This window comes from Giraffa tippelskirchi, chromosome 13 (genome assembly GCF_054371585.1).
Source record: "Giraffa tippelskirchi isolate mGirTip1 chromosome 13, T2T-mGirTip1v1.2.pri, whole genome shotgun sequence".
In the NCBI taxonomy this organism is placed as follows: domain Eukaryota; kingdom Metazoa; phylum Chordata; class Mammalia; order Artiodactyla; family Giraffidae; genus Giraffa; species Giraffa tippelskirchi.
Window position 1 is genome coordinate 51650768 of NC_137287.1, and position 25113 is coordinate 51675880.

The 25113-nt window shown below is 43.1% G+C and overlaps 1 protein-coding gene across 8 annotated transcripts in view; it reads left to right on the plus strand.

The window, feature by feature from the left end:
- KIF16B (kinesin family member 16B) overlaps window positions 1–25113 on the plus strand; it is a 394203-nt gene that overhangs the window by 223044 nt on the left and 146046 nt on the right. For 7 of the 8 annotated variants that reach the window (XM_081556493.1, XM_081556494.1, XM_081556490.1 and 4 more), the window contains one exon: window positions 6570–6692. The exons of the other annotated variant lie outside the window; for it this stretch is intronic. In XM_081556493.1, coding sequence (XP_081412619.1) covers window positions 6570–6692 — 123 coding nt within the window. The remainder of the gene's footprint in view (window positions 1–6569; window positions 6693–25113) is intronic. 8 annotated transcript variants of the gene reach the window in all.

Consider the following 25113-nt stretch of genomic DNA (forward strand, 5'->3'; position numbering starts at 1 on the left):
TATTGAAGTTTTAGCTTCAACATCAGTCCTTCCAGTGAATACCAAGGACTGATCTCCTTTAGGATGGACTGGTTGGATCTCCTTGCAGTCCAAGGGACTCTCAAGAGTCTTCTCTAACACCACAGTTCAAAAGCATCAATTCTGCGACGCTCAGCTTTCTTCACCATCCAACTCTCACATCCATACATGACCACTGGAAAAACCATAGCCTTGACTAGACGGACTTTTGTTGACAAAGTAATGTCTGCTTTTAAATATGCTATCTAGGTTGGCCATAACCTTCCTTCCAAGGAGTAAGCGTCTTTTAATTTCATGGCTGCAATCACCATCAGCAGTGATTTTGGAGCCCAAAAAAATAAAGTCTGACACTGTTTCCACTGTTTCCCCATATTTCCCATGAAATGATGGGACCAGAAGCCATGATCTTAGTTTTCTGAACGTTGAGCTTTAAGCCAACTTTTTCACTCTCCTCTTTCACTTTCATCAAGAGGCTCTTTAGTTCTTCTTCACTTTCGGCCATAAGGGTGGTGTCATCCGCATATCTGAGGTTATTGATATTTCTCCCAGCAATCTTGATTCCAGCTTGTGTTTCTTCCAGCCCAGCGTTTCTTATGATGTACTCTGCATATAAGTTAAATAAGCAGGGTGACAATATACAGCTTTGACGTACTCCTTTTCCTATTTGGAACCAGTCTGTTGTTCCATGTCCAGTTCTAACTGTTGCTTCCTGACCTGCATATATGTTTCTCAAGAGACAGGTCAGATGGTTTGGTATTCCCATCTCTTGAAGAATTTTCCACAGTTTATTGTGATCCACACAGTAAAGGCTTTGGCATAGTCAATAAAGCAGAAATAGATGTTTTTCTGGAACTCTCTTGCTTTTTCGATGATCCAGCGGATGTTGGCAATTTGATCTCTGGTTCCTCTGCCTTTTCTAAAACCAGCTTGAACATCTGGAATTCTTCCCATAATCGTCCTTATTGTGACCTCCATCTGCAGTCCATCCATCAGTGGCCACTCTGTGGCAGAATGGAGCAGGTCTGTTCCACAATTGTATTATATCAAAAGCCTTCCAAGGAAACACTGCCCTCTCTCACCTCCTCTGATTTTTCTTCTTCTGCCAACATTGTTTAGTTCCCCTACTGTTTCCTATGTAACTCAGGTTCTGAACTACCAACATCCAGTCACTTATTAAGGATGCACTCTTGTAATTTTTTTAAAAAACTCCTTTATAAGAAATGAAAATGAATAATCCAGTTGGTGAGAAAGAAAGAGATTCTATTACAAATCAGTGCTCACGTTTTTTCTTCTGTCATCTCGTTAAAATCACTTGTTGCTGAAGATGCAGTGGATCATCGTGGTAACAGCCCCGACCACCCTTTATATGGTGGTTTATAGCCTACTGAGTTCTTTCCTACATATTGTTCCTTTGGTATCCCACTGTGATCCTGCTGGGATGGGGGAATTGTCGATTTCCATTTCATGTCTGAAAGGATCACTTGATTGAGAACTGAAACTCAAACCCAGACCTGACTCTGGAACATATATTCTTGCCAAAGTCATCTTCTGGTCATGGTTATTCTTGACAGTGCCTGTATATATTTTTTTCTTGATTTGTTTTTTCATAGGCATGAATGATTAATTAGAAGAACTGCTGATTTTTTTCCTGACTTGTAACTTTTTTCTTGGAATTGTAGACATTAAAGATCATTTCTTTTTATAAGTTTTGTTTTTCAAGAATTGCCTTACAAGTTTTGCAGCAATTCCATTGTTTCTTGGTATGCTTTACATCTCCATTTTGCTCTCTGCATTTTAGCTCTTACAGAAGAAAAGCTGGACTATAACCATTGTGGCATATAGTACAGATAACCTTGTGTGCTCCAAGTTGCTCCTTTAGTTGGCAGGTTAAACAGTATACTCTACAGAAACAAAGAAACATGGTGATGGAGTCCCCACCAGTCCCCCACTTTAGTTTATCCTGGACCTGAGAATTCAGCACCGTTTGAGGCGCTGATTTTTGGCTCAGCAAAAATCAGCGACTGACAATGAGTGGTATTTCATGGGTCATTAAAGACACTACAGAACCAGGAGGAAGATCACCTGTTTTTCCCTCCTTGGTCCTCTGTTCTTAGACTCGTGTTTGGTGATGAGAGGAGTCTCATGACAGTTGCTGCCACATCCTCAGTGAGTCATACAAAACCTGTTATTTAGTCTTTTTTAAACCGTCCATCTAACGATCGGTTATCCATTGTTAGAGACAAGGGCCATTCAACTTATCTTTGGACTAGAGAATAATGGGAACATTTTTAATTGTTTCAAGTTGAATCATTGATAAGATATTCAGTATTTCCAAACCTTGAGACAATGTCAGTCATCTCAGATATGGATGAAATAATCTACTTTTAGTAAGAATCACAGATTCAAATTTACCATAAGGTCACTAGCCTCAAGATATTCCACACGGATCTATATTTAGTACAGTTTGTTATTTTCTGGCTAATTTATCCTTGATGATGTATAGGTATGTAGCAAAAGGACAGAAGTACTCCTTTATTTGAAAACTCATATGTCTGTTTCCTGCTGTGAGTATTCTAAACTCACTTTAAAATAAGACAGTTTGGGTTGTTTCTATACGTCGGCCAGTTTTGAAGCCCCAACCTTGACAGGGATCGTACTGGGAGCAGGTGTACCACGTGCCTTAGCAAATCTGGGTCAGCGGTAGGTACAAAGCCTTCTGGGTGGCATGGGGCCAGCCCCAGGTCCCTTCTTGGCACAGGGAGGCCTCACCTTCTGGACAGGCGTGCAAGTGCGTCTTGGCTTTCTGCCACATTCGTAAGGTACACTTGCTCACACAGGTCGCATTTGTGCCCTGTTTCTCGTGTCATGGCTCATACTTGAGAAGGTCCTTGCTGCCTCTGCCCCAGACCCCAGTTTTCAAACTGTGGGGTCACAGTAGGTGCCTGATGCAGAGACCTCTAATTAAAACTGTCACTAGGGCATGTGTGGTTGAAAAAGGAAGGATTAGAAATATGTGCTATGCTGGGAACAGAGAACGGGGAACTGCTAGTTTTGTTAAATCTGATAAAAGCCCAGGTTTGCCTATATTTTAAAAGCAAAGCGTGAATATTTGGCTAAGAGATCACCCAGCCGTCCTGAGGCCTGACCTTGTCATAGTTACAGCATATACTGAATTTAACCATCTGGTTCGTAATTAGAGCATTTAAGGGAGAATGCTGATGCCTCCCTGTGGAATCAGTCCACTCCGTGCCCTCTGCAGTGCTGACAGCATTCTAGTGGATGCTAATGCCACTTTCTATTAATTTCCTTAATTTGCTCCTTTTGAAGGAGACACAGCCTGAGTAAGGAAGAGAAGCTTCTAACCTGAATATTCAAAACATATCCTGTGATCTGTCTACTTCCTTTGGCTGAGGACTGGACTATAGTATTTCCCCGACACTGGAAAAATAGTGTATTTGTTGATACAGGACATTGTTTTGGTAAATGCTATCAGAAAAAAAATATTTCTCTATATCTTATTTTAAAAAATGGCATTTCTTTTGTATAGAAATGTAATCTAAGTTACTAATTATGTACTTTTCCTTGACCTTTTATTTCTAAATGGAGCCACACTATGGTGCATTTAAAATTCCTTGACGCATTCCACGTGTTTATCCAGGTCTCCTGCGAGACGAGCTTCCACACTACAGCCTTTCCTGTTTCCTTACCTCCTAGCACGATGTGCCACCGGCTTCCCCTTCCCAGTCTAAGACTCTTCTTTGCCCCATGTAGAGAAACTGTGACTGATTCCAAAATCAGTAATTCCATAGATATTTAAAAGCTCTCACAGATAATAGGATATGATATGATGCAGCACACATTTACAAGAAAACTCAAGATAATCAAAATATAACTATTTTCAAATAAAAAAATAAATTTGGCAGACATTTGTGTTAACTTCCCTTCCTGCCCAACAGAAGGGTAGTTTAGGAGAATGTCAGGAACCTTGCACAGTATATCCTGAGAATTCAACGTTTCATATCTTGTTGACTTCAAAACATAGCGTCTAAAAATTCCATTGCAGCAGTGATTCAATGGAAACACATACTCATGGTTTTTCTCTATACTTCTGTTCAAATGTCTCTGGATCCCTGGCTTATTCTTAAGTTACTCATTTCTGCAGGTGTTTATTTCTTTCCACCTGTTAATATTTAGTTCGTGTGAAATCAGTGAGATTGAAGTAAACTGTGGCCCCAGATGTTAGTGGGAATGCTGACAATATTTCTATTCCTTGACATGCAAAATAATGAAGAGAAATATCCTCTTCTCAGTGAAGGGATCAGTTATTCTTCACTGTCTGGTCCCAAATGGGGCAGTGGCATTTGTGTACAATCTAGTAGAACCATTTCTTGAAGTACACGTGCATGTGCTGGGGTGGAAAGGGCTGTCCTAGGTTTAAGTGAGTTGCCCGATGAGGGCCATTGTCTCCCAGGTCACTGGTCTGTACAGTATTCAAATACCTGTTAAATACTAAGGCAGTGATTTGTTTTCTTTAGAGGATTTATGAGCCTATGCTTCAAGCAACTTTTTTTTCATTAGGAATTTCCACTATGATTTTTGACACCAAGGATAGATAAAGAGAGGTACACCATTGCAATAAAATGAATGGTTTTTATCTTGGATAACCAGCTGTGCAGTGAAAAATTAAGATGCTCTAAAAGACTCTGGTAACTTCATATCGTGCCAGGATGTTTGCAGTGTCAGTTGGATGAAAGGAGCCATCTGAGGCAAATCCCACACCTCCGTGTCTCCCAGAGACCTGCCTTTTACACCTGTAGCAAAGCTGGACCTTTCATGCTCTGCCTGGCCGAGGTGCCGAGGGCCCAGGACTGCTTCCTGCCAGAGGGAGAGGGAGCTTGTTGTCCCCATTGTCTTTTTGGTCAAATAAGTAAATTTAATAATTGTGGGGTCTCCATCTATTCTGTGTTTGCTGAGGTGTTTATTAGCTCAGTTTGTCTCAGGTGGACAGACTTACTTTAAAATGTCTTGAAAGCTACAGAGTGAGGCAAGTCAGAGAAAGACAAATATGGTATGATATCACTTATATGTGGAATCTAAAAAATAATACAAATGAATCTGTATATAAAATAGAAACAGACTTACAGACACAAACTTATTACCTAAAGGGAAAAGATAGGAGGATAAATTGGGAATTTGGGATTATCAGATTCCCACCATTGTATATAAAATAGACAGACAATAAGAACTTACTCCATACTCAGGGAACTATATTCAATAACTTGTAATAACCTATAATAAAAAAGAATCTGAAAAATATTTGTAACTGGATCACTTTGTATACCTGAAACTAAGACAGTATTGTAAATCAACTCTTAATTAAAGAAATAAATTACAAGAGTGAATGTGTGTGTATGTGTGTGTAACTGAATCACTTTACTGGATACCTGAAACTTACCCAGCTTTGTAAATCGACTGTACTCCAATAAAAAGTTAAAAATATGTAAATTAATACATAAAGGTCATGCTAGCAGTGTAGTGGTGATATACGTGGGCTTTGTCAGTTCACCTGAGTTTGAATCCTGGCTCTTAGCACTTCCCATTTTTCTAAACTCTTACACGTTAACCCACTCTCTCGGTGTTGGGCCTCTTATCTGATAAATTGGGTTAATAATTGTTCTTGCCTCATGGGGAGGATCATGAGGATTAAATGAAATGACGCAGTTGAACTGTTCAACACAGTTCTAGGTAATAGTATATATTCGATAGGTGCTAACTGTAAAATTTTAATGATTTTGTTACTGCTGTTTCAAAAATGTGTCTTTTAGTGTTTTGTAAAGCCCTCCATTGGTGTTAACAATAAGGATTGTTGGCGATCTCCTCCCATTCACTCTTAAGAGAATTCCTTTTGAATTTTTTTTTTTTTTGCCTCTTCCTCAAACCCCTCCTTGCCACCATCCAGACCATAGACATTTATCGGGAGCTCCGTTGATTATTAATCAGATGGAGCCTAAAAAAAACACTTGGGATTGTTTTAATTGTGGTTTAAAGAGCTTTCCATACTATACTGTCTTATAAAAATGCCTGGAAGTTAAAACTAAAGCAAATGTGAATAAAATCTTCAGCTTTGTAGCTTTGTGTACAGCAAGCAGTCTTGTAGTCTGTGAAGAAAAAAGATGTTATTCAGTGATTAAGACTTTCTGAAAAGATTCTGGCTTATACCATATATATTTTTTTTAAGTCAGGATATATAATCTATTCTTTTTTTTCCTACTCATTCTTGTAAATTGAAAGGAACATCAAAGCCAGACAACATTTTGGAAATGCTTTCGTGCTACCTTTGTGGACTGGTATCTCTTAAGCAATGGTCTTTTGTCATGAGAGAGACTTAGCATTTCTCTTTCAAAGGAAACCATCATTTTTCTAAATTAACTCTGCTGGTTGGATGCTCTTTTCTTTGCTTAAAACTGTCTCCTCCGCCTGCCTGGGCAGGGTATTTGCAATGCAGTGATCTTGGTCTCTTTTTGTTCTTCCATCCAATGTGCCTTTGATAGCGGATGGTATCTCGCTCTTTGGGAGCAAATCCAGATGACCTGAAGGACCCCATCAAAATTAGTATCCCCCGCTATGTTCTCTGCGGCCAAGGGAAGGACGAACACTTCGAGTTTGAGGTCAAGGTAAGTGTCCCTTCATTGCTCTTCTGGAGGCTGGAGGCGTGAGGCTCTGCAGTGCTCTTTTTAGGTTAAAGGAGATAAAGCTACATAGGAACATGTAGTCTTGTACAATACTGGTCTTGTCCTTCTTTAAACCAGTATGTAAAAGTCTGGCCTGGAGCAGGTGGAGGGAAGTTACCCCATAGAAGGTGGTGGTGGATGGGGAGTCAGGCCGACATGGACATTGCTGTCACCTCCCAGGCTCACAAGTGAGGTCACCAGCCACCCCAGATTGCCAGGATTTTCCTGCTCTGGGCATAGACGGTTCTACGCCTCAGGAAACTACTTATTGCCCAAGCAAACCAGGACAGTCAGGCCATCCTACCATGGACTTAGGCTCAATTATTTTTAATCTATTAGAGCAAGAATATTTACGTCACAGGAATGTTAAGTGCATATAAAAGGCTGACTCCAGTTTTTAGTATATGATAAAGAATACATTATGGCTGTTGCTGTTATTCCTACTGCTGTTTTCATTGTTGTTTCTGTTATTAGTGAGTGGGAAGCTTTCCTAATCTGTTATTTGACTTATAGGATTTTTCAGGAAGAGACATACCTGTTTCCTTACCTCATCCTTCCCCAGATAATGACTTCATCTTATTTCTAGTTAAGTTCCATTGACGCATACACTTCATTAAATACTGCTGGCCAACATCCTCTCCTCAGGGAATTGGTGGGTAATTGCTCTTCACTTTTGAGGATGAGTGAGGGTTTTGATATCATGGCATCCACTAGGATCACCAGTATCTGTCTGCAGGAGGGCATTCCTGGAGGTGGTTTTGGTCGCCAGAGTCTGAATGTTGAGTTCTCTAAATTTGGATTCTACTGCGGCTGACTGAGTGACCTGAAGTCTTCACCTTCCTTGAGCTTCGGTTTCCTCACTGGTAAAAGGAGGAAATCGGACATCACCAGGGGTTTCTAGATTTCTCTTTAGCAAACCCTTTGAACAGAGAATCTCGTATGAGGAGGACACTGTAGAAGCCGATAAGCATAGGTCTGCCCTGGGGGGCAGTGAGTACAGAGGGATCCTGAAGCCAGCCCACCCTCCCCCAGCACTTCCCCCACCTCCCAGATGCACCTCAGGGGAGCCCTCAGGCTCTGGGAGATCCATCCCTTTAGGCATGTGTGTTCTTTCAGTCTTCCTGGAGAAACAATGCAAATAACTTTTCTAATTAATTTAAGTTTTTAGATTCGTATTTCTACATAATGATTATCCCCTCCCCCATTTTTAACAAAACTTGTGCATTAATTTATATATTTGAGGTGTCTGTTGAGAAGGCGTGATTGTTGTGTGGCAGTGGTGGTGGTTGAATTTGGCCAGATTCTGCAGTTTCTTATTAAAATGTTCCATCATGTCCTTAACTCAGTCTTTCTACTACCCCTGACCTAATGCCTGATTCCTGCCCCATTTCTTTTCTCAGCCATTTTAAATTGTGTGTGTGTAAAAGTCCATTTGGGGCTTCCCTGGAGGCTCTGCAGTAACGAATCTGCCTGCAATGCAGGAGATGTGGGTTCAATCCCTGGGTTGGGAAGATCTAGAGGAAATGGCAACCCTCTCCAGTATTCTTGCCTGGGAAATCCTATGGACAGAGGAGCCTAGTGTGCTACAGTTCATGGGGTCACAAACCAGTTGGACACAACTTAGTGACTAACAACAACAAAAAGTTCCATTCGTACCTATGTGTTAAATATTGGATTGGCCAAAATGTTCGCTGTGAATTTCTCTGTGTAAGGTATATTTATATATATTATTTCTTTATTTTTAAATTAGAGGGTAAAGAGTGACTTTCACCAACTCAGAATTCTTCAAAACTCACAGTACTGGAGGACATGTAATGATTATAGTTGGTACAGAGATTTCTTTTAGTGGATAAATGTGCTAATAAAGTATAATTATTAGATTGATTTCATGCATAGAACTTAAGACATGAGAAAATAAAATACTTAATTCTTTTTAACTGAGTTGATTTAAGTGAAAATTGCAAGCAGATTACAGACTGGCCGTATGCAGATCTGGCCAAAATTGTGATGCAACTGTAAAGGCAAATTAGAGAAACCAAAGACACGAAATATCTGGAGCCTTTCAGAATCCTGGCTGCGCTCTCTGAGCTGATCAAAGCCCTGTCTGAAGACATGTCATTGCTCTGCTTCCTTCTGTTCTCATCCCAGGTGCTGTCATTATCAGCACCAGGACTGGACTGTTAGCATTTGCCTGGAGAATTCCCAGTTCTCTACAGATTAAGGGCTGCCTCTCAGGGCGGGGGCCTGAGGGCCTCGTGTTCCTGTAGGGTGCACCCTGTCCACAGCAGGATCAGGGTCCGGTCCTACACACAAACATGATGAGGATATGCTGTCCATCCCTTGGCAGAACAGACAAAAGTATCTGGGCTCCAGTAGAAGCGGAGCTGTTGGAGAAGTGCTGGGGGCTAGTCCCCCTCCAGGTAACCTCGCCTTGGCTCATCTGTAAAATGGGGCTGAGGGAACCTGTGGGCTGGCTTGGTCTGAGGACTGTAAGAGCTTTTGTATGTGCAGGGCTTGGAATAGGGCCGGCCACATTCTAAGTACTGGATAAGGTGTTGAGAATGTGTGAGATTTTACTCTCGGAAATCCCTTAATGACTTTCATCTTTACAACAGTTTGGGTGTCGTTGTTGTTGTTGTTTTTCTCCCTCAGTGTTCTGAGTTTGAAAATGACTTATGCTAACCATTTCCTAGGCATTCCAGGTAGCACTAGTGGTAAAGAACCTGCCCTGCCCAATACGGCAGACACAAGAGACGCAGGTTCCATCCCTGGGTCAGGAAGATCCCCTGGAGGAGGAAATGGCAACCCACTCCAGTATTCTTGCCTGGAGAGTCAATGCTGAAGGAAATCAATCTTGAATATTCATTGGAGACACTGATGCTGAAGCTCAAGCTCCGATACTTTGGCCACGTGATGCAAAGAGCTGACTCATTAGAAAAGACCCTGATGCTGGGAAAGATTGAAGGCAGGAGGAGAAAGGTATGACACAGTATGAGATGGTTAAATGGCATCACCGATTCAATGGATATGAGTTTGAGCAAGCTCCAGGACCTGATGAAGGACAGGGAAGCCTGGCATGCTGCAGTCCATGGGGTCGCAAAGAGTGGACACGACTGAGTGACTGAACAGCAGCAACCACCATTTCCTTCCATCACTTTATTTTCATGCATGGGCAATGTTTTCTAGAACAAGTCGTCACACTTAGGGTAATATTTTGGCTGCTACTGAATTCTCTTGAATGAATGGTTTTAAAAAGAGAAGGTAAAAAAATACTATTTTTTTAAAAAAATCCTGTTTATTCTTAGATCTTCTTATATATGATATGATATGTAATATTAATGTATATTTTATATCAGGCTCATTTAAGGGGCCAAGCTGACTCAGGTACAGGGCCCCTGGGTGCACGTCCCCAGTGGTTGAAGTGGCAGGTCCCCGAGAGCCCAGGAGGACACCAGTGTGCAGAGTGACAAATGCGGAGAGCTTGTCTCTCAGCTTCTCCCTCACCCTGCTCGTTCCTCCACCTCCTACCTTCCTGCTCACTCTGCTGTAGATAGAATTGATTAGTTATTTACATTCCATCTTTCTGTCCATTGTCATTTTAACCTCCAGTCCCATCACTGTAGCTCTCCAGAGTGGTCTGTTCATTGCCAAACGAAGCAGTCACGATCCTTGTTAAAGGAATGTTTGAGCTTGGCTGCAGGGTGGGGCACCTGTGGGCAGAGAGGGGGCCAAAATGCTCATCTTCTAGTCCACAATGCAACCTGAGGAACTTTCCATCACCTAACTTTAAAATGAGAAGAAAAAAAAAAGTTTTTAATTCAAAAGAACATTTATATCTTCTTTATTTGGGGGATTAAAAACAACTTTCTTTTATAAACTAACTGTGAGAATTGATATGTATAAGGTTTTGGGGTTTTGGTCAAATTTAATTTTTTAAATCAGCTTCATTTAGGCATTATTTACACCCAGTGAAATACACCATTTTAAGTATAGTTTAATGAGCTTTGACATATGTGTATACCCAAATCAAGCACCCCAATCAAGATTTAGAACTTTTCATTCACTCTAGAAACTTTCTAATGCTTCAGGCAAACACTTGCTCTGTGTAATTACAGATTCCTCGGGTCTGTTGTGGTGTGTGGAGAGGATGTGTGGACCAGGAGGCATTTACTCTCTTGCGTCTGGCTGCTTCCTCTGACATGCCTTTTAGACATGCATCCATACAGTTAAGTGTAACAATAGTTTGTTTCTTGTTATTGCTTAACAGCATCCCACTGTGTGGCTGCATCACAGCTGCTGGGTCAGTGTCTGTTTTGATATTCTCATCTGACAGTAGAGGAAGCTGTCATCTCCATGTCACACCTCCCACCCCTTTATTTTATTGACCCTGAAGGACTCATGCCTGGAAAGCCCTGGGTGAAGACGTCGTCGGGTGAAGTCATACCTGCCAGTGTCTCCCAGTAGCACGTCCTTCTGGAGCTGTGTATGCATGTATGTCGAGAGGTGTACATCCCGCCAGCTGATGTCAGCGGCAGACAGGCCGCGGGTGTGCAGCCTGGCTCCTCTTGGCGAAGAGCACATAGTGTGCTGCATTCCATTGAGTATGAGGGGCTGATCAGCTGAACTTACTAGGTTGGTGCAAATGTAATTGTGGTTTCAGACCGTGAACTTTTAATTTATTTCAGCGAGGCTCAAGCACATCTTCACTAATCAAAATAGGAATGATTAGGCAACACATTTTGGCCAATGAGAAATAAGTTTGTTTTCTCCTGTAGCATAAAGATCCGTGCCTCACGATTCGATGAACTCTTGGAAAGCATTTTCTGCCTCCTGCTGGTTGTGGAAATGCTTTCCCTACAAAAAGTTGTTGAGATGCTTAAAGAAGTGGTAGTTGGTTGGCGAGAGGTCAGGTGAATGTGGTGGATGAGGCAAAACTTCGTAGCCCAGTTCATTGAACTTTTGAAGCGTTGGTTGTGTGACATGTGGTCAGGGTGTTGTGGTGGAGAGGAACCGGGCCCTTTTGACCAGGACTGGCTGCAGATGTTGCAGTTTTCAGTGCATCTTATCGATTTGCTGAGCATACTTCTCAGAGGTAATGGTTTTGCTGGGGTTCAGAAAGCTTTAGTGGATCAGGCCAGCAGCAGACCACCAGACAGTGACCATGGCCATTTTTGGTGGAAGTTTGGCCTTGGGAACTACTTTGGGAACTGCTTTGGAGCTTCTTCTTGGTCCAGCCACTGAGCTGGTTGTCACCGGTTGTCGTATAAAATCTACTTTTATTGATTTTTGGTTAGCTGATGAGGCCTCCACTTACTGAGCTTTTTCACCTTTGCAATTTTCTTCAAATGCTGCATGACCATAGAACGGTCAATGTTGATTTCCTCAGCAACTTCTCCTGTAGTTGTAAGAGATCAGCTTCAATGATGGCTCTCAGTTGGTCATGTCAACTTCTGACGGCTGGCCGCTTCGCTCCTCATCTTCAACGCTCTCTTGTCCTTTGTAAAACTTCTTTAACCACCACCACACTGTATGTTCATTAGCAGTTCCTGGGCCAGATGTGTTGTTGATGTTGCGAGTTGTCTCCGGTGCTTTACGACCCATTTTGAACTCAAATAAGAAAATTGCTCAAATTTGCTTTTTGTCTAACATCATTTCCATCGTCTAAAATAAATACAAAATACACAGCAAGTAGTAAGTTATTAGCAAAAAACATAAAGTGAGAAATGCACATTAAGATGACGGATAGCATTACCACATTTATTTAAGAATGTATTCCAATATCAAACAGCAGGGTTCAACAATGCAAAACTGCAGTTACTTTTGCACCAACCTAATACTGTACAGTCTGTAATGGCACGAAGCTGCAGCCGTCACAAGTTCCTCCACTAGCTGGACCACAGCGAGTCAACTTAAAACTCCTGCTTCCACTGCTTTTCAGTGATTGATAAGTGAAATCAGTTACCCTGTATTATACTCACCATACTCAGTTAGCTAGGACCAGACTGGATAGAATTTAATTTTTCAGTTGCATTTCAGCATGGCACAGAATCCGTGGTTGTGGCTAACGGAGGTGGTCATACTCTTATGTTGCAGAAACAAGCTGAGATTTCCAGCATAGTTTTAAATTCCCTACCTTTTAACTTACATGTTAACATGATGATATGAAGGAATGACCTAACACTGGTATTTAAAAAAACAACACTTTGTTTCCTGAGGGTTTTTATTCCTGTAAAACTGGAACTAACCTTTACAAGAGACTGTGTTCCTGTTTCCCTTGGAGAGTGCATTGTCGACTCCAGGGCCCCACACTTCACCCCACTCAACCCCTTACTCTACTGCTGGCCATAGCAGGTGTCACAGCCCCACTCCCACTTTCTTTTTCCGTTCTGGTGTTTAGCTCTGGTCTTTTTCCATTCTGGTGTTTAGCGCTGGTCTTCCCCCCGTAGGTGTCCGCTCCATGGACCCTCATCAGCCTGTGCAGTCCCGAAGCTCCAGCACTTCCCCAGGGCCAGGCTGGGAATGGAACCCCCTGCAGATGACTGTCACATGGCCCACAGGAGCCGGCCCAACGTGGACATGATCACAGCTCAGCACTTTCTATCTCTGCCATTCTTGTTGTTCCATCACATTTATTTCCTTCCATCTTCAGCCTGTCTTATAGGTAATGGGCCTATATTTAGCACGTCTTATGAATTCTGTTATTTCTCACACACTGCTTGCTTACTCAGCTGTTCTGACACATTCTGTGTGATTTGCCTGCATCTCACAAGCTTCTCACTCATCTCCTGCCTGTGCTCCGCCCCTGGCGGGCTCTGTCCATCCCCTGGAACCGAATGTGCGCAGGTGGTCTGTGGGTCCCCACTTTGCTCCCTGTTTCTACACTCACAGGGCCTCTTGAAGTTTCCTTCCTGTCTGATCCCTGCAGGCGACTGAGTCTGCATCCTTGTTTCAAGTTTGGACACTAACATCTATCAGGCACCTGCTTCATCCCAGGCACTTTGAAGACACTTCCCCAACTGTGGAAAATGTACAATAAAGGGGGTGCTGTTTACATTTGATGAGCTAGGAAACTCTTAAGTGACTTGCCTGAGGCCACACAGCTACTATGTAGAGTGCTACGTCACTTCAGTCACGTCCGGCTCTTTGTGACCCTATGGACTGTAGCCTGCCAGGCTCCTCTGTCCATGGGATTTTCCAGGCAAGAATACTGGAGTGGGTTGTCATTCCCTTCTCCAGGAGATCTTTCTGGCCCGGGCATCAAACCTGAGTCTCTTACGTCTCCTGCTTTGGCAGGCGGATTCTTTACCGCTAGCACCAGCTGGGAAGCCCATAACTAAGTAGATCGAGGTACCGAATGCCCATGGGATCAAAGTCAGCCATTCAGGTTCCTTTGCTTACTCATCTTCATGGACCTTCTCAATGTCATTACTTCCTGTACTTTTTGGAAGTTGAGGCCGCATCTTAGTGTTGCCTTCACATAGTGACCATTTCCACATCCGCATTTGTTTTCAAATGTTGCCATTATTTCTGTGTGCACTTTACCTTTTATCATGTATTCTAGGTCAGGTCACATGCACTCTGTGAATTGGAGCTGTTAAAGTTTTGACATACTTGGAGAATTTGATAGTGGATAGACCTGCCAGGAGAAATGCCCAGAAAAATGTGCAGCTTGGGAGCTGAAGAAATCACATTTAGAGTCAGGGAAATGTCTCTTTATTTGGCAGAACAGAAATAAGAGCCATTCCAGTCTGTTAGATAAACTATGCACACATACATCTTCTAGAAACATCCCGAACTTGGTAGAGTATAAATGTTGAGAAGGATTTGTGTGTTGGCATCTGAATCTTTGCTTATTAGTAACTGATAGATGATCTCCCCTCATGTGTAGTCGCCGAGGTGAGATGGATGGGCGGTTGCATGAGCTGTGGTTCATCTAGATTCAAATAGTTAGTGTGTGGATTATTTTCAAACATAAATATCAAGTGGAAGAAATAACATTAGGACTTAAAAGAATCATATATTATCCTAAAATTTTTTTTTAAGCATGCCTCCCATCTCCTTGAGAATGTTGTCTTTCACTAAAAAAAAGAATAAACATCTTTCCTGTCCCCTATTTTAATACAGAACAACTCATCTTTCATGTTTTTACTTGGGCAGTTGTTTATCTTCACCAAGGCAATACTGCACACATGAGAAATGATGAAGAAGAGATGAGATTGATTCATAAGCCCAGAGGAAATGCAGTTATCACCTTGTGATCCTACCTTGAATTTCCATTTCAAATTTGTTTTTGTGCTAAAAGAATCTATTAATATTTCTTCATTTCAGAATTTGGGGAGTTTTACATCTCTTCCTAGAATAAAATTCGTTTTAAAAGAAATCACAAAATGGTTTGAACTCCCTTTTTGCAGTTGCTGTCCACAGGTGCCCTGGCCTTTCAGTATGTGTAATAAAAGGGTTTTTTCAGTAAGATGATCCTGAGTGCAGCAGTTACTATGTACTGAGTACCCCAACACTCTGCTAGTTGCTTCACTTTTTTTTAGTTCAGCTATAGGTTAGGTTTTAGCTATAGGTTAGGAGTCCATTAAATGGAAGAAAGTGGGGAAAACCACTAGACCATTCAGGTATGACCTAAATCAAATCCCTTATCATTATACAGTGGAAGTGAGAAATAGATTTACGGGACTAGATCTGATAGAGTGCCTGATGAGCTATGGACAGAGGTTCGTGACATCGTACAGGAGACAAGGATCAAGACCATTCCCAAGAAAAAGAAATGCAAAAAAGCAAAATGGCTGTCTGAGGAGGCCTTGCAAATAGCTGTGAAAAGAAGAGAAGTGAAAAGCAAAGGAGAAAAGGAAAGATATACCCATTTGAATCCAGAGTTCCAAAGAATAGCAAGGAGAGATAAGAAAGCCTCCTCAGCGATCAATGCAAAGAAATAGAGGAAAACAATAGAATGGGAAAGACTAGAGATCTCTTCAAGAAAATTAGAGATACCAAGGGAACATTTCATGCAAAGATGGGCTCGATAAAGGACAGAAATGGTATGGACCTAACAGAAGCAGAAGATATTAAGAAGAGGTGGCAAGAATACACAGAAGAACTGTACAAAAAAGTTCTTCACAACCCAGATAATCACGATGGTGTGATCACTCACCTAGAGCCAGACATCCTGGAATGCAAAGTCAAGTGGGCCTTAGGAAGCATCACTAGGAACAAAGCTAGTGGATGTGATGGAATTCCAGTTGAGCTATTTCAAATCCTAAAAAATGATGCTGTGAAAGTGCTGCACTCGGTATGCCAGCAAATTTGAAAAACTCAGCAGTGGTCACAGGACTGGAAAAGGTCAGTTTTCATTCCAGTCCCAAAGAAAGGCAATATTGAAGAATGCTCAAACTACTGCACAGTTGCACTCATCTCACACGCTAGTAAAGTAATGCTCAAAATTCTCCAAGCCAGGCTTCAGCAATACATGAACCATGAACTTCCAGATGTTCAAGCTGGTTTTCGAAAAGGCAGAGGAACCAGAAATCAAATTGCCAACATCCGCTGGATCATCGAAAAAGCAAGAGAGTTCCAGAGAAACATCTATTTTCTGCTTTATTGACTATGCCAAAGCCTTTGACTGTGTGGCTCACAATAAACTGTGGAAAATTCTTCAAGAGATGGGAATACCAGACCACCTGACTTGCCTCTTGAGAAACCAGTGTGCAGGTCCGGAAGCAACAGTTAGAACTGGACATGGAACAACAGACTGGTTCCAAATAGGAAAAGGAGTACGTCAAGGCTGTATATTGTCACCCTGCTTATTTAACTTCTATGCAGAGTACATCATGAGAAACGCTGGGCTGGAGGAAGCACAAGCTGGAATCAAGATTGCCGGGAGAAATATCAATAACCTCCTATATGCGGATGACACCACCCTTATGGCCGAAAGTGAAGAAGAGCTAAAGAGCCTCTTGATGAAAGTGAAAGAGGAGAGTGAAAAAATTGGCTTAAAGCTCAACATTCAGAAAACTAGGATCATGGCATCTGATCCTCATGGCAAATAGATGGGGAAACAGTGGCTGACTTTATTTTTTGGGGCTCCAAAATCACTGCAGATGGTGCTTGCAGCCATGAAATTAAAAGATGCTTACTCCTTGGAAGGAAAGTTATGACTAACCTAGACAACATATTAGAAAGCAGACATTACTTTGTCAACAGAGGTCTGTGTAGTTAAAGCTATTGTTTTTCCAGTGGTCATGTATGGATGTGAGAGTTGGACTATAAAGAAAGCTGAGCACAGAAGAACTGATGCTTTTGAACTGTGGTGTTGGAGAAGACTCTGGAGAGTCCCTGGACTGCAAGGAGATCCAACCAGTCCATTGTAAAGGAAATCAGTCCTGGGTGTTCATTGGAAGGACTGATGCTGAAGCTGAAACTACATTTGAAAAGACCCTGATGTTGGGAAAGATTGAAGGCGGGAGGAGAAGGGGGAGAAGGGGACGACAGAGGATGAGATGGTTGGATGGCATCACTGACTCAATGAACATGAGCTTGGGTAAACTCCGGGAGTTGGTGATGGACAGGGAGGCCTGGTGTGCTGTGGTTCATGGGGTTGCAAAGAGTCGGACATGACTGAGCAACTGAACTGAAGAGTCCATTTTACAGATGGAAAAACTAAGGCTGGAGGAGTTGCATAATTTTGCTAGAATCACACAGCTAATTAGTGACTGGGCTGCAGTCAGGATCCAGGTCTGTCTTAGTCCAGAGCCTTTCATTTTCTATTCTCCAGTGATGACTGCTGGATAATTTGCATTTGGTGCTTTGCCTCTGAATATCTGAGTAATTTGAAGGAAAATTGCTTAGGCTGTCATTCTCTGAATTTACCACAATTTTAAGGTAGAACAGTCCTGCCTATTCCTCACCTGTTTCAGAGGTGTTAGGGAAGGGAGAAGTACTCCTTAGTAATGATCTTGGATTTGAAAGGCATCCATCTAATCAGAATATTGGAATCTTTCGACATTCTTTCAAATTTACCTTCAAATTACCATGTAAAGTTAAGTCTATTGAGATAAATGGTATTATCCTTATTTTGAAGGTGCATTCCTTCTGGTTATTGCAGAAGGCTGAGGTTTGGGTCAGCTCCAAAGCCTTTTTTGATTTTGCATCACATCCTGCTATGCAGAGTGCTCTGTAACCAGCAGTGAGCTGCCAGGCTCCTGTCTGCCTGGTGCACTGGGTTCAGACCAGGTCCAGGAGCCAGAGGCTCTGAGGCACGTTCTTTCCTTGCTGGTGATGCATCTACGCAGGGGATGTCTGGGGCGCTTCCCACATAACAAAACAAAGTGACGTTATATCTGCGTGGCTTTCTGGAATCTTCATTCTCTAAACCCCAGAGCCTCCCTTCCACATTATCAGCAGGCGGGGGTAAATCTAAGATTGGATCTTAGACCACCCTCTTGCCACACACTGCGCTGCCTCTAAGACCATCTCCTTCTGCCAGGGCCCATCATGTTCCCACGGGTGCAGTGGAGATGGGATTCCTATAGTTAGTGGAGCTCCAGTTCAAGTTCACAGAGACACTGCAGTGGAGAGGATGCGAGCTCAGCTCAGGAACTCATGATGTGGTTAGAGGACATGGTTCAGATGGCACCCATCCCTCCACCTCCAGTACCCTGGGCAGTCGCTGACACAGTGTCTTTTCCTTCATGTTCACTGGACTGAGAGCTCAGCACTCCTTCCGTTCCCTAGAAAGAAAAGTACCTCAGCTTTGCTGCAGTTTCCCCAGGGAGCCAGAGGAGGAAGAACATTGTACATCTCAGAGCAAATAACAGAAAATACCCCTTTAGACAGTTGTCATCTCCCCAAAGTACCAGCGTCCCAACTTTCCTAGATGTCCCCTGGGAGCTCCAGCTGCTGCCCCCCCCTGCTAAGGGTGGGGGGTGTCAGCTCCAACCCCCTTCCTTGGCCTGTATCCCCACACCTGCCTGTGTACCTGGGGACATGATGCTCAGAAACAAAAGTCTCCTCAGTTAATAGAACCCACCCTTTACAGGCAATTCAGAGACCACTTCTTGTTTCTTAATGTGTGTTTTTTTTAGTTCTTGCTCACCTACCTGTGCTCATTCTTACTCCCAAATCATCACTAAACCAAGGCTCCTCTCTCCAAAGGAATCTGGTGAATGACTTTTTTTCTTTTTTAATTTTATGATTCTTTAGTTTCTTATCTCCTCTAGCACCTGTTGTCCAAAAGCATTAGACATTTATGGGTAAATCAGAGAAAGCCTGAGCTGCAGATCATTCTACTGCTCACAGTTCAAGATAGAAAAAAGGAAGGGGAAATCACAGAAAAGTGTGTAACGAAGAGACTCTGGTCTCCACTGTCTTTATTATTCATCCACTTATTATTTAACAAGTATTTATTTGGTACCTGTAGCACTTTTTTTAAGACCATATTAGAAGTATCAAGACATTGAGGAACAGAAGAGCTGAATAATCAGTTCACATCCTCTAAGGTCAGTGAAGTGGGAGAAAGAAGAATACAGAGCAAGGGGGATCGTGATGGGCACCCGGGAAGACTTATGTTTTCTGTTCACACACGGGAGTGAGAGGGGCAGCTGGGCACTGGGACAAGCCCACATGCAGACGAGTTCAGATGATGCTTTGGTAACAGGAAGTGATACTCCTTGAGGTCAGCACTGGGGGGGTAGCTGCTTTCAGGTAGAAGCCTAGGAGTCTGATGAAGCTGAAGGAAGAGGGAAAGAAGGTAGCAGCAGCATCATTCTTAGATGGGAAAAGCAACTGCTCAGAAGCTTGGCTTGGGTGACCCTTGTCATCTCAGTAAAATATCATTGTCTGTGAGAACTGAAAATGTAGAACATTTAGAAATTCTCATCACAGAAAGTATAATTTAGAAGGATTTCCACGTAGGAGTGACCCTGCAGAGTTAAGATGTGAAAGTCGCTCAGTCATGTCCGACTCTTTGGGACCCCGTGGACTATACAGTCCAGGGAATTTTGTAGGCTAGAATACTGAAGTGGGTAGCCTTTCCCTTCTCCACGGGATCTTCCCAACCGAGGGATCGAACCCAGGTCTCCCACATTGCAGGCGAATTATTTACCAGCTGAGCCACAAGCGAAGCCCAAGAGTACTGGAGCGCAGAGTTCAGATAGTGCACGTTTAGTGTCAGTGTTGCCTGCCTTCCTGTGGAGGGGCTGTGGGGCTGTCTGTGGCAGGGCTGGGCAGCACACAGGACAGAAGGGGATTATTTTGAAGGGGCTCCACCCGGAGGTCTAGGGAGCCGGAGAGTTCGGGGCAGGAAGAGTGACCTGGAGTTCTGCCTGGGCTCCTGGTGAGTGATCAGAGGAGAAGACGGGCTGGGAGACCGTGAGAGGTTGGGGCATCACAGCAGAGGCAGATATCGGATGCAGCGCACATGGGTTGAGCATCCCCACTGGAAATCCCAGCGCGCTGGGCCGTGTGTTCTCGGAAAGCCTAGGCCATCCTAGAGGTGGACCAGGGTGAGGAGGCCCACGTGGCCGACTGTGATTAACGGGCAGCTGGCTTCTCCTCCTGCCTCCTGGGCAGTTCCATTTGGTGTTTGAGGAGAATTTAATCAATGTATTAATGCTTGCTGTTACACAGATTCAAATATTTGTAATATGTTCGTGTCTCCTCAAGCATGTTCATAGTTATGTTACTGCATAAGACTCTATTTTTCAGAAATCGAATAAAACTTGTTTTAGTATATATTAGGGTGGTATTAGACCATTTCCTGTGAACTGTTACTTAATACAAGGAATTTCATTTGTATATACTTGATGCAGCTCCTCCAAACGTTGTTTAAAGATAAATATTGCTGAGGAAACCTCTGTGAGTAACTGCTTATTTACTTGGGGCCAGTTAGAGTATTTTTCTTTGAATGAAAAACTGTTGATTCTCCTCTTACACAGATACATATACACAAGCAAATATATACTGATGACAGGTCCTGAAATTGACAATCTTTAAACCAGCAAAATATGTATATAACATAAATTTGTGGAAAGCACTCAATTGAGAATTGTTCATAAGTGAACACAGTTCATCTTGTGGACACATTTATGGTGTTTAAGTTGTGCTTGATCATTTTATGGCCCAGAAAAGATGGGTTTGTATCTGCAAACCTGTTCAGTGAGAGAGAAGTAATGAATGGGCTCCTCAAAGACACGCAGCATTGATGCCCAGCGTTCTCAGTGTGGAATAGTTGCGTGTTTTGACCTGATGTGTTGGATATGCTGATCTTCTGTTGCTTCTCTCTGCATCAGCACCTCATCCCAGGCCTAGTTTTAATTTGGGGCAAAATAGGACTTTAATGGCTGTTTCTCCTTTTTGTTGGGTTTCCCTAAATTTCACATGCGCTGTTTCCCCAGCTCTAGGCATGAAGGTGTCTCCATCACAGAAAAGGGATTTGACCATTTTCCTACGGGGAGGTGACCACCATTACTATGGTGCTCACAATGGTCTTCACTCCTTATTGTCACTGTCCACATCTTGTTTACATGTTGATAGATAAGGGGGAGATTTAAGTGTTTTATGTACAAAGCAGAAAGCTTGAAAAGTTTGAACCTTTGTAATCCCTCTATTTAACTTGGATTCGGGTGAAAACCTCAAGGGCAAAGAATTTAGAACACTCTGTATGCCTCAGTATAATACTTGGGTTACAAATATATCGAGAATGCACCCTCGTCTCAGTACAGAGAAAACAAACAGAAAAGATACTATTGTGTGACTAATGAAAATAGTCTTTGATTCAGAGAAACCTCAAAGAAGAGAGTTAATGGAGCCAAGATAGAGGAGCCTTACCTTCTTCAAAAAGCAGAATAACTGTAAGAACATCGCTCAGAAAACCACCAGCATCTGAGATGGTGCCAACACATAGTAGTAGCTCAATAAATTGATTCTTCAGTGAAAGTCCTTCCACTGCCACCCCAGCTACCACCAAAAGCCCGTTCTCTTAGAGGGCTTACATCTTGTAGGGTAGAGAGACAGATGTTGATGTAATTACTGTTGGTTATATAAATTGATTAGGCAAAGATTAATTCTACAATTAATGTCCTGTGACATGTGCTCTGATCAGAGTGTGAGCGAGTGCCTTTCTCAGTCTCCTCCCAGCTGCACACCCTGCCATGGCAGCACCTGCCTCCCGTTGTGAGCCCTGGAGGCTGATATCGATAAGCAGAAGGGGGTGCATCGGGTGCTTTTGGTCGGGGGGCTCTCCCAGGGATTTTACATTCTCTTGCTGTCTTGTCATCTTGTGCCCAAACACCCTGATTCTGCTGCCCTGGGACTCAACTCATCCGCACCTGTCCTCCTGAGGATCTGGTACATGCAAGTTGTTAGAGAGACTGCTGTCCCTTATAAAGGCCTGGTTCTGGGGCCACTGTGGGAAGGAGGAATGAAACCCAAATTAGGAGGTAGATTTGAAGTAGCTGTTTCATTAGTTAGAGGTTTCAAAATGCAGTCCAACTTAATGAGCTGTGAAGTCAATGAGGAGGAAGAAGCTGCAGGCCAGAGTCTCGCAAGCTGGTGTCCAGTTATCCACATCCACATCCCAGCTGTGCTTAAGGCCGTCTCTTCTGCCAGAGAAATGGAGACGGGCCCTGCTGACTCATTGCTGCTGAGCCTGAGGCTCTGCCTTCCAGCTCTTCTCACGATGCATCAGGTACTTTTCTAAGGTGCGGTGAAGAGCAGCTAGAAATCCCAGCTCTCCTGGGGCTTACTCCAGCAGGGAAGAGAGCCAGAAATGAGACATCCAGGTAAATACATACAGGCACATCTCGTTTTATTGCCCTTCCTAGATACTGAGGGTTTTTTTGTTTTGTTCTGTTACATGGAAGGTTTGTGGCAACTTTAAGTCATCTGATGAAGGGTAGCATTTTTCAGCAGTAAAGTATTTATAATTAAGGTATGTACATTGTTTTCTCAGATGTAATATATTACACATTTAATAGACTGCAGTGTAATATAAATATAACTTTTATATGTATTGAGGAACTAAAAATTTGTGTGACTCACTTTTTTTTTTAAGTGTTAGTCGCTCAGTTGTGCCCAACTCTTTGCGACCCCATGGACTGTAGCCCACCAGGCTCCTCTGTCCATGAGATTTTCCAAGCAAGGATACTGGAGTGGGTTGCCATTTCCTTCTCCAGGGGATCTTCCCAACCCAGGGATCGAGCCCCGGTTTCCTGCACTGCAGGTAGAGTCTATACCAATTGAGCTACAAGGGAAGCCTTTTTTTAAACTGGAATATAATTGCTTTACAATGTTGTGTTAGTTTCTCTTGTACAACGAGGCGAGTCAGCTATGTGCATATACATTTATCCCCTTTCTCTTGGACCTCCCTCCCACCCACCCCATTCCCACCCCTCCAGGTCATCACAGAGCACCGAGCTGAGCTCCTTGTGCTGTATATACAGCAGCTTTCCACTAGCTAGCTATTTTACGCATGGTAGTGTATAGGTGTCAATGCTACTCTCTCAATTTGTTCCACCTTCCCCTCCCCACCCCCATGTCCCCAAGTCTGTTCTCTGTGTCTACGTCTCTAACTCCTGCCCTGCAAATAGGTTCATCTGTCCCATTTTTGTACCTTCCATATATATGCATTAATATATGTTATTTGGTTTTCTCTTTCTGACTTACTTCACTCTGTGTAACAGACTAGGTGCATCCATGTCTCTATAAATGACCCAACTTCGTTCCTTTTTATGGCTGAGTAGTACTCCATTCGGAGAAGGCAATGGCACCCCACTGCAGTACTCTTGCCTGGAAAATCCCTGGACGGAGGAGCCTGGTAGGCTACAGTCCATGGGGTCGCTAAGAGTCGGACACGACTGAGCGACTTCACTTTCACTTTTCCCTTTCATGCACTGGAGAAGGAAATGGCAACCCACTCCAGTATTCTTGCCTGGAGAATCCTAGGGACGGCGGAGTCTGGTGGACTGCTGTCTATAGGGTCGCACAGAGTCGGACATGACTGAAGCGACTTAGCAGCAGCAGTACTCCATTGTGCATTTGTACTGCATCTTCTTTATACATTCATCTGTTGACAGGTATTTAGGTTGCTTCCATGTCCTGGCTGTTGTAAATAGTGTTGCAATGAACATTGGTGTATTTTTGAATTATGGTTTTCTCAGGGTATATGCCCAGGTATGGGACTGCTGGATCATATGGTAGTTCTATTTTTAGTTTTTTAAGGTAACTCCATACCGTTCTCCATAGTGGCTGCAGTAATTTACCTTCCCACAAATAGTGCAAGAGGGTTTCCTTTTCCTCATACCCTCTCCAGCATTTATTGTTTGTAGATTTTTGGTGATGGCCATTCTGACCAGTGTGAGGTGATAACCTCATGGTGGTTTTGATTTGCATTTCTCTAAAAATTAGTGATGTTGAGCATCTTTTCATGTGTTTGTTGGCCATCCGTATGTCTTGTTTGAAGGCATGTCTGTTTAGTCATGTGACTGACTTTATTGCAATATAGACTTTACTGTGGAACCCAACCCACAGTGTCTTGAAGGTATGACTGTACCATGTTAGGTAGGAAGAAGTGCTTAGTAGAAAAATACGAGGAGTAAGTATTGTGGAGATGGTGAATAAAGGGTGGGGGGCGGGTGCAGTGGTATATCCAGAGGATGCATCGCTGAGAAAGTGGGCTTTTAAGCAAAGACTTGAAGGACATGCCAGAGCTAGTCATATGGAAAGAGTATTCCAGAAAAAGGAAAAATCGCACATGTGCTTCCTGAGGCCACCTTTACCGTGGAACATGTTTGATGGATTCCAGATAAGCAAGGAAGGCAGAGTGAGCAAGGGAGAGTGCGGTCAGAGACGAGGCCAGGGAGGAGACAGATTGTAGAGGTCCTTGAGGTCAGCAGAAGAACTTGAACATGTGCCCTGAGCAAGATGGGACTCTGTAAGAGGATGTCCCATCTGAGCAAAGAAATGGCTCTGTTGAGCAGTTTTTAACAAGATCGCTTTGGCTGCTGTGTTGAGAAAGGCGTGAAGGGCAGGGGCAGTGGAGGTGATGAAGGCTCGAGGAGAAAGATGGAGTAAACTGTTCAGAAAACTCTCATCCAAGAGAGTGGGAGAGTGGATGGAGTTGGGAAATGTGGTGTAACTAACTGGTGGGAGACATCCTGGCTGACTTCAGAATGGTGACTGTGGCTGAAATAGGACCAGGCGGCTGTTTGGTGGTGAGTGTTCCTGCAGCCCCACCCTGCTAGGCAGCTGCAGGCCAGGAGTAAGCAGACAGTCAGATTTAACCAAGGTTGTGGTTTAGCTTAGTTGAAGGAGCAGAATGAAGAGATTTGGGGTTGAATGTAAGGGGATGATTGTAATGATT